General features: G+C 32.9%; 1 protein-coding gene across 1 annotated transcript; it reads left to right on the forward strand.

Moving 5' to 3' along the window:
- The first annotated feature begins 784 nt into the window (after positions 1-784).
- LOC133303758 (subtilisin-like protease Glyma18g48580) lies at positions 785-7,812 on the forward strand. The gene is made up of 11 exons (XM_061503729.1): positions 785-868; positions 1,018-1,127; positions 1,219-1,316; positions 1,414-1,569; positions 2,701-2,824; positions 4,643-5,180; positions 5,473-5,567; positions 5,645-5,908; positions 6,363-6,495; positions 6,582-6,798; positions 7,268-7,812. The coding sequence occupies exons 1-11, from the start codon at positions 785-787 to the stop codon at positions 7,810-7,812; spliced, it is 2,364 nt and encodes a 787-aa protein (XP_061359713.1).
- The last annotated feature ends 3,155 nt before the right edge of the window (positions 7,813-10,967 follow it).

Here is a 10,967-nt window from a genome sequence, read left to right on the forward strand (position 1 = left end):
GAGTGGGGTGAGGGCAATCTTTGTACGGAAGTAACGCAACGTTGCCTTTATATATTTGCAAAAAAATTGCTTCTCGAAATTGAATCCGTGACCTTGCAATCACGAAAGGGCACTTTACCACTCCATTACAATTAGGGGTATTCACGGTCTATATTGGATCAATTTTGAAGAAAAATCATCGGATCCAATCCTTTTGGTTTGATCATTTAATCATCTATTCGATTTAGATTTATTTTTTTCAAATCTGATCTAATTCAATTCAATTTTATTTGGTTTGGATTGCATCTGTTTTTAATTTTTTGAAAAGCCTAAAATTTCAATCATACAAATCACTAGCTATATCAAAATAAAGTCATACAAAATTACAAACTATTGAAAAATTCAAGTCTTCAAATTTAAACAAATCTGAAAACTCACGAAGAGTTAAAATAGAATAATAGACAATAAAAAAATAAAACAAGGAAGTTTGTTATCAATAACATCCAAAATTACAAATCTACAAAACAACAAAATTCCAAGTCACCATCTTCCATCTTTTTCTTTCATAATACATAGAATCGGTTTTCATCAACCAAATCGAAAACCGATCCAATTCAATTAAAATATGTAATTTTTTTCTGGTTAATACGATTATCTGTTTTTCAGTGCAGTCACCGTAATTTGAATCTGAACACCCCTAATTAATTATGTGCCTTTATTTATGTCCTTTCATTATATAAAGAGAGGAATTGGCATCAAGCCCCTATGCTATGCAAAACACTTTCCAAAGTCTAGTTGAAAAAGAATGGGTCACTCCAATTTATACCTTCTAGTTTCATCTTTTCTTGTTTTCCCTTTGTTGCTGAGTACTGTCCATGCCAGCAAACAGGTAGGTCAGTTTTTATTGTTAGTTGTTAGTTTGCATATTGTTATGAAGTTACTACTTTGAATTGAGATGATTATGCAATTGATGATGGTGATGGATTACATTATTTTGTTTACACTTCACTAATTGCTTTATTGATTCGATGTTTATAGTGCTACGTTGTTTATTTGGGAGCACATTCTCATGGTCCAACCCCTTCATCTGTTGAGCTTGAAACTGCAACATATTCTCATTATGATTTACTGGGTTCAACCTTTGGAAGGTATAAAATGATAAAACCACATTAAATTCTACCTAAGCTCTGGTTTAGAAGAAAATGATTGATTAACTTTATATATTCATCACATTCACAGCCATGAGAAGGCGAAAGAAGCAATTATTTATTCATATAATAGACACATCAATGGCTTTGCAGCTGTTCTTGAAGAGGAAGAAGTAGCACATCTTGCAAGTGAGAAAATCAATACCTTACTTCCACTGTCATAAACATTTTCATTTTAAATTTAGTTTCAAATTAGCTTTTTGACACAATGTTTCAACTGATGCAGAAAACCCCAACGTTGTATCTGTGTTCTTGAGCAAAGAGTATAAACTGCACACTACCCGTTCATATGAGTTTCTTGGACTGCATAGAAATGGTATGAACTCAGCATGGCAAAAGGGAAGATTTGGTGAAAATACAATTATTGCTAACATTGATACAGGTAAACTTTATAATTTTACCACACTTGATGCTTCTTCATCTAATCAGAATCAGTTAGTTATCTATTATCAATTAACAATTCTGAGAACAACATTCTTTATTCATGATGATCATTGCCAACATCAATTTAGCCTATGTTTGTGAGCTGTTTTGAAAGGGGTGAGATTAGATCCGTTTCCTTGATTGGTGAAGTATCTCTATATGATAGTGCTTTTAGAGTTAGTAGTATGGATCATAGTTCTGTGAATAAGTCACCGTGAGTATCTCTGATGAACGCTGAGAGAGAGGATGATAAAACTCTATAGTTTAGAACAACTCATAAATTAATAGATTTGAGATGCCCCTTGAATGACTAAAGAAGAGATATTTATAGGTAAAAAATATTTTCTAATCATAAGACAAAGTGCCATCACAGTTTTGGTATGGGGTGAAAGACTCTTTATTATGAAAATATAAAAATCTCACTTTAAGTAAATGAAGGAGGAATCCCTTAAATGGGCCTTAATGGCCGGCCCATTGAATTGAACCTATGTTGTCGGTCCAAAATAGTTTGCTATATAACTATAAACTTATTTTATTGGGAATTAATAGAAGGTTGATGTTGCCAGTGCTTGCCACTATGTTGTTTTAGAACTAATTAGATGCTTTCTTCTATTTTTAATTTAATTAAACTACTTGGAGACAAGCAATACAGGCTTTCTTGAGCTGGCAAGATCCTTTCTTGAGTTCTTATATTAAAACCAAGTTTGGAAATTTATTAGTTAAGTTGTTATATTTTATGGGTAGGGTATTATGTTTATTTTTTCATATTTATTCTATCTATTTCTCATCAATATTATTATATTAGAATCTCAAGAGGGATAAGAATGAGTAAAGTCAGTTGAGATTCTGATCTAACATTATTATAATGGAGTACGTAGGGTATATGTATGAAAATATGTAGATATAATATCTTATATACTATATTTTATCTGTGCAGTGTAAGAATGTTTTATTTGATATCTAGGATATGAAATTAAGAAATCATGTTAAAATCTAAAATGAAAGATCTGTTTCTTTTTTTAATTGCTTATATGGAACGATAAATGTAACAAATTCTTTAAATAATCTCCTGACTTCACCCCTTGCATAGGAGTTTGGCCTGAATCCAAAAGTTTTAGTGACGAAGGAATAGGCCCTGTCCCAGCAAAATGGCGTGGGGGTAATGTCTGTCAAATTAACAAACTCCGGGGTTCAAAGAATGCTCCATGTAACAGGTTCTCTTTCTTTCTTTTATTGCTTCTCTATGAACTGAATTGAATTTTGCTCCTATCTTATGCATTGCATGTGTTATTATTTTAAATTTAAATACTATTTAAAAAATATTAAAATTATAAGAATTCATACATGATTATATGTATAATTATTGGAAAATAGTTGTCTTATGTCACATAAAACAGTTATTTTCTACTGCATACTCATCGAATCTTGTATCCATTTTTTCTTTTTTCTTTTTAAACTATGAACCCCACAACTTTGTTTCACCAACATAAGATACCTATCTCATGTGACATAAGATTAATAACTCCCATAATTATTTGCAAAAGTTTTAATTTAAAATTCAAAATAAGAGAAAATAAAAAACACTAACAATGCTCTTTATGATAGAGTAAACTTAATTCAGAATGTACTCTAATTTAACAAGTAATGGTATGTAAATGAATCAAATTATTGGTGGCATCTCAATCATTATAACCCCAGTACATCTACCATTAACAGTTTGTAAAATATAAAAACTTATGAAACTGATTCATATATGGAACAGTAAGGAACTCTAGAATATACAACAATTTCCAATTCTTGGTCATTTAGATTCATGGTAAAAAGAAAGATATATTTAAGGATAGATATTATCTCCCCCTTTCCTTTCAAACAAATTAAAATGATTGAAGTTTTTCTATTTAGAATCGTATTAGGTCTAATTCCTATTACTTTGGCTGAATTATTTGTAATTGCATACTTATAATACGGACGTGGAGATCAGTTGGACTTTTGATTAATTAACATCTCTGTTGTGTATTAACCTCTTATTTCTTTGTTTTAAATTCTAACTCACAGGGGGTCAATTTAAGACTTTAGACTTCTGTTCAATGATTTCAGTGTCATATTCTCACAATCTAACAGGACAAGAATATGATCCAAGCACTTTTTTGGTAGTTTGAAGAGAGTTACTCTTATACGTCTGTTGACAATATTTTACTACATATAGCTTCAGTCAATTATGCAACCATTTAAGGGATTTTATATAAAGTCCTCTACGCTATTAACATATTTACTCACAATTTGCCAAGCAAACTTGGAATTAGAAGAAAGATAAATACATATATACGGGAAAAATATTTTTCAAACAGCTTGAGATAAGTTTATCTTTGGCTACCCAAAACTACGTCGTTTTATTTATTTATTTCCTTATATTAATTGATTCATCTTTGAATGGTTATGATTCTCTTTTTCTCTCTCTCTTTCTTTATCACCATTGATCCATCTTTGTATGGTTATGATTTAGTAACCGGAAATAATATTATCTCAAACAGCTTGAGAAACGATAAGTCGTATATATATATATATATATTAACTTACTTAAGAAACATCATGGAAATATAAATTACTGGTATATAGGATTTATTAATCTCATATTACATGAGATAATATTCTCATGTGTGTGATACAAATATGTGGGGTTTACAATTTAAAAAAAGAAAGAAAAAATTGCACGAAATTTTATGGATATATGACATAAGATAGCTTTCTTATGCAACATGAGCTATTATTCCCTATATTATATATGGGAAAAGTGTTTGTCCTTTTAAATGACACAACTTATATCCTTTCACTTTCACAAAAAGATAGGACCCACATCTTTATATTTTTTTGTTCACTCTCTCTTTTCCTTTATCTATCTCTTTATCTCACTTAAAATGACACAATTTTACCTCTTTTAAAATGATACACATTTTTTCAATTATATATATGCCTATATATATAAACTCCAATAATGTTCTTTTATTCATCTATTTGTGTTCTATAATAAGCAGGAAGCTAATTGGAGCAAGATTCTTCAACAAAGCTTATGAGGCATTTAAGGGCAAACTTCCCAGATCACAACAAACAGCACGTGACTTTGTAGGACATGGTACACATACTCTATCAACCGCAGGTGGCAATTTTGTTCCTGGTGCAAATGTCTTTGGTAATGGCAATGGCACTGCAAAGGGTGGATCCCCAAGATCAAGAGTTGCAACCTACAAAGTGTGCTGGTCTCTAAACGATGAAGCAAGCTGCTTTGGTGCGGATGTATTAGCTGCTATTGACCATGCAATAGGTGATGGTGTTGATGTGATTTCCATTTCTGCTGGAGGTCTTAGTCCTGAAGAAATATTTAAAGATGTAATTTCAATAGGGGGATTCCATGCACTTGCTAGAAATATACTATTAGTTACATCTGCAGGAAATGATGGACCAACACCTGGAACTGTTTTGAATGTTGCTCCATGGCTATTCACAGTTGCTGCTAGCACAATAGATAGAGACTTTAGAAGTACTTTAACTTTTGGTAACAATCAACAAATCACGGTATCCCCTTCTTCATCTTCTTTTTCTTTTTATTATTAATATTATGGGGTTTGATTTTCTCATGTTGCATGAGAATTCAATTCTCATGTTGTGACTCAATTAGTGGTAGGTCTCACATTTATTAAAAAAAGAAAAAGAAAAGAAAAATTTTGCACGCAAATCGAAGGGTCACAACATGATAATTGAATTCTCATGCAACATGAGAAAATGTTTTTCCTGATATTATTACTTATTAGTGTCGTTGAAATATAATTGTTTTTTTTGTTTTTTATTTTTTATTTTCTATTACCAGGGAGTCAGTCTTTTTGTAAACATACCACCCAACCAGTCCTTTTCTCTGATCGGTGCTGCTAATGCTAAACTTGCCAATGCGACAAAACGTGATGCGTATGTACAAATCTCACAAGCTTTGATTCAGAATACCCTGTTTATTAATTAAATGACTGTTTCTTATATGGTTTCAGTCAACTTTGTAAGGGTGGAACACTTGTTCCTGCAAAAGCAAAGGGCAAAATAGAGGCATGTTTTCGAGAAGGAAAAATAAAATCAGTTGCTGAGGGTCAGGAAGCTCTGTCTGCAGGCGCAAAGGGAATGATTTTGCAAAATCAAAAGCAAAGTGGAAATACACTTCCTTCTGAGCCTCAAAGTGGAAATACATTTGTGTTTCCTGACAACTATCCTGAAAATCTAACACCAACCACGCCTAGTATTTTTGACATAACTGCCACGTAATTATATCCTTCTCATACACCACCTTCTCAAATTATTACATTTGTAAATGACATGTTACAAATGAAGATCGAGTTCTATTTACACACTATATTTATATTAATGCAGGGACTCTACAATAAACTTGTTTACTACAATAATGATGTCCCCAGCAAAAACTTTCAATAGAAGAAAACCAGCTCCAGTTATGTCTTCATTCGCATCTAGAGGACCCAATAAGATTCAGCATTCAATACTCAAGGTCTCTACACTTCTCTCTGAACTTCATGTTCTGTCTACGGTCTACCATCCACCAACTCATTCGAAAACAACGCCTCCTCATCAAAGAACTGCCACGTAATTATAAATTTATATACCCTTCTCCTACGCCAACTTTTAATATTATTACATTTTTTAAATGACATGTTACAATTGAAGAGCTCAATTTATACACACACTATATTTATATTGCAGGGACTCTACAATAAACTCATTAACTACATTAAGGATATCCCCTGAAAAAACTTTCAATAGAAGAAAGCCAGCTCCAGTTATGGCTTTATTCTCATCTAGAGGACCCAATGAGATTCAGCCATCAATACTCAAGGTCTCTACACTTGATTTTGTTATCAACTATATATAACTTCTTATTTTTCTTCATTTTTAAATGACTGCTTTTGTTTTCTGTTTTAGCCTGATATAACTGCACCAGGTGTGAATATACTTGCTGCCTATTCACCTGCCGCAAGTGCGTCTGACCTACCATCAGACACTCGCCGAGGGTTTCCATTCAATGTACTACAAGGAACTTCTATGTCTTGTCCACATGTTGCTGGCATTGCTGGACTTCTCAAAACCCTTCATCCTAGTTGGAGTCCTGCAGCTATTAAATCAGCAATCATGACCACAGGTACTTAAATGTATATGGGAAATATTTTTCTTATGTCATTAGAGATAATATTTCATGTTATATACTCATCAAATTTTGTGCCAACTTTTTCCTTTTCTTTTTCCTTTTGTTTTAAAGTGTGGATCCCACATATTTATCTTACACACATAAAAGAACTATATCGAGCAATATGAGATTAGTAACTCCCTATCTATATATAATAAAATGTTTTACATTATGATATATAATATAGGGAAATATAGCTCCGTTGTTGTTACAAAAAAAAAAAAACTTCTCCAGCAACACATAAAAAAGTCAGGATATGTCGATGGATCCTAATTTTTTTTTTAACGAGTGAGTCTCACTTTTTTTATGTCTGTTATAAAAAAAATCATTTGTAAGACTGAAAAAAAAAAACGTACCATATAATATATGCATGTCTAATTTTTTGACCAAGATTTCTAACTTATTTAAATATATATGGTTGCAGCAACCACACAAGATAACACCAACGGGCCAATTAAGGATGAATTCGAGAAAACAAAAGCAACTCCATTCGCTTATGGTTCAGGACATGTTCAACCTGACCTTGCTATAGATCCTGGACTTGTTTATGATCTAAGCCTTACTGATTATCTGAACTTCTTATGTGCTTCTGGTTATGACCAACAACTCATTTCCACACTTAATTTCAATAGGACATTTATTTGTTCAAGATCTCACAGCATAACAGACTTGAACTACCCTTCAATCACATTGCCAAATCTTGGGTTAAACGCTGTAAACGTTTCTCGTACAGTCACCAATGTTGGGACACCAAGCAGCACATATTTTGCAAATGCCCAAATGCTTGGATTTAACATTGTTGTTGTACCGAATAGCTTAAGTTTCAAGAAAATTGGTGAAAAGAAGACATTTCAGGTGATTGTGCAAGCAAGGAGTGTGACTAATATGGGAACTTATCAGTTTGGAGAATTGAGATGGACAAATGGAAAGCATATAGTCAGAAGTCCCATAACAGTTCGGCGTATATGAAAAATGTCCTTGGAAGTTAGTAATGTGTGTTTGGTAATAATTGATGCATAACATGCTTGTAGCATTATCTTTGTTTCTAGTAATTTCCAAGTATATACCAATAAAGTTGTGACGTCAAAATGCTTTAAAAATTGTAAATGTCGAATTTTAGTGGACAAGAAGTGTGTGTAAACGATAAGATTTGCAATTCACAAGAATGTAAGCTCAAAGATAAATTAACGAATAGGAAATGTAAATTGACAATAACACTATGAACTTGACTAGAAATGTAAAAAAAAAAAAAAGGATTAGTAATGATGTTGGTCTTGCTCCAATCTGAGGTGGGGGGGGTGCGATACCTGCAAAGAAATTCGGAAATTTTAAATCACTCCAAAGTTCAAAAGCCAAAAAGGTGCTAAAAGAATTGGGGCTAGGCCACTAGAGCTAAAGGCCATAGATGTCAAATTATGCTCCTAGGCCCAAGCTCAATAACATGCATGCATCTAGTGTTTACGCAGACGAAATCAGCCCAAACATGGCATGGCGTGTATTTCAAAGCTTAGCCTGGTCTTCTTGGTGTACCTTCGTTACCCCGCACATGTCTTAGCAGGTTTTGGTTATATGTCTGAGCATTTTGCTTACTTGTGTAAGGCTCATTACCTGCACTAGGCCAACCTGTTTCTCCTATGATTAGAGAAACATTTCCTGCTTCAATCTTCTCCAATGCTGCATAAATTGCATCAACCATAGCATCAAATAGGCCATAATCTTTAATGTATAAATAGGGGCACTTTACACCTTTTATTATTGGAAGACAAAATAATACCGTCGTATAAGTAAAATGATTCATAACTTAATATCTTTATGACTTCAAGTTGAGATGTAGTACCGTTATATACATTTGTTTATTGAGCTCCTCCTAACCCACCTAAAAATATATGTAGTGTGAACAAGTGGAAAGATAAAAATTAAGGAAGAACAAAAAGGTTGGTTCAAGTGGTACATATTTGATTCCACTTAAGTAAGGTTTTGAATTCAAGTCCTTCTGAATGCAAAAAAATTTCTTTGGGAGAGCTAGCCCCGTCACGATATGAATGTTCCCGACTCGAATATGATTACTTCACATGGAAAATATCCGTGATTTTAAAAAATAAATAAATAAATTAAGGAAGAAGATTCAACTTGATCAATTTTCATTCAACATAAAGCAAGAAATTAATTTCACAGTATGCATCTTATGTTCATCTCTCTAACTAAGTGAGAATTCGTTTATTTATTTTTAGCATTAACAGAAAAGGGCAGGAGTGTTTATTTTTTTTTTTTTTTTGATAACAAGGAGTGTTTATTTTGATCATGCATAAATAAGGATTAGAGACAGGGGCCAGAGCCCGAAAAGAAATTATGGGCCTCAAGCACTGGGTATTCCTGTTACGAACGACGAAGCCCATTATAGAATACCCAAGCTCTTCTGGGCTTGAACGATCCTTGAGCTAGAACAAACAAAAATATAAAGTCTAGTCTACTTTTTAAAATAGTGTTGGAGAAAATGTGAATTGCTTATCATCCACTATCCCTCACTTTCATCTTTTAAAATAAATTCTTCACCTTAAAATGGTATTAATAACTTGACAAGTGTCATGGATACGTTGTTTTGTAACATTGATTGCTGATGATGCAAGGATCATCCATCTCCGAATGTATTGAACCTTTCTTAAAGCACATACCCTACGTACGTTCATCATTCAGGTGGCACACCGAACATGAGAAAAAAGTTTTTCATAATTCATAGCATATATCTGTTTTCGTATTATTGTCAAACTAAACCAAGTCTTTTTCAAGGAACATCCTTTTCTGTACCTAATATTCGTTTTAAATTTGGTATTTGGTTCTAAAAGATAGTTTCATTAAAGAAGAGGCTTCTATTGTCCCCCACTCTATGCTTAACCCTTACGACCAACAAGATAAAGAGACCTTCCATGTTACAAATTGTTTTCTAAAAAATGGTCCCCAAAAACTTTTTTCATGAAAACTTTAACTACAATTTTTTATGTGGGAACTTTATGCCTTTCAGATTTTCATTAAATTATCCGTACAAGTTCGCATTAATTAGGATCAAGCACCATGAGATTGTGCCCCAAAAAGAACCAGCTCCTTTTACGAGTAATTTGACACATTTTATGTGGAATTACAAATTCAACTAGTGAAAGGCTCATAAGGCCCAAAGACTATTGCTTAATAATGAAGGAAGCACGGTCATTCTGCGTATCTTGTTTATTCTGCAACCTCTTGATGTGCAGTACCAGTTTGCTCAGTCAATTGTGGCCACACAACATTAGCTGCTCAGGGCATTGTTACCTCACCCATGACAATAGCCATAAGAAAAGGACATGCTTGCAACCGCATCTATCAAACTTAGCCTAACTATAGGCATCTCGCTCACGGAATAGCTAGTCAAAGACCATTACTGCCCACCAATAGGTGTGAATACTCTGGCGGCGGACGCTTATCTACTATATGTGCAGAGGCATTAAGCCCATGTACGATCATAAATACTTGACCCCCTTGAATACCTACCTCGGAGTTTCTTATATATGCAGTGTGTTTCCCCCGTCTCCTCAAATCATCACCAACATCTAAGGCAGCCCAGACATCACACCACTCATCTCGCCAATCAGACGTCCATCTTGCTGTAGTATATCTCGCAGCAACAATCCTAGCCAAGACCCACATACCTAGTATCACAGGTTCAACCGTGTGTAATTCAACCTAATAGTTATATTGGAGCGATCAACAAGATTTTGGTATTATGTATAAATTTTGTTTATGTGCAAAAATAATTTTAGTCTTATATTTCAAATCTATATTTAATGGATCTATTTTGAAATGAAGATTGAATGAATTAGTAGAATTGAGGTCCGTTTGTTTATATTTGTTTTAAAAAAAAGTGTTTTTTTTATAACAAAAAAAGTGTTTTTAATTGAATATATGTTTACATTTTTATAGTAATTAATTAAGGTTTTCAAACAAATTAAAAGAAATATTTCATATTTTATTCAGAAATTAAAAAATATTAGCTTCTAAAAAAATTATATCATAAAAACACTATTAAATTGTTGAAACAAATACACTCGGAATAACGTTACAAAAGTCCACGTTCGGATCTTACTAGTTATTCG

This window comes from Gastrolobium bilobum, unplaced genomic scaffold (genome assembly GCF_033153095.1).
Source record: "Gastrolobium bilobum isolate Gb01-03AN ecotype WA unplaced genomic scaffold, APGP_CSIRO_Gbil_v1 utg17830, whole genome shotgun sequence".
In the NCBI taxonomy this organism is placed as follows: domain Eukaryota; kingdom Viridiplantae; phylum Streptophyta; class Magnoliopsida; order Fabales; family Fabaceae; genus Gastrolobium; species Gastrolobium bilobum.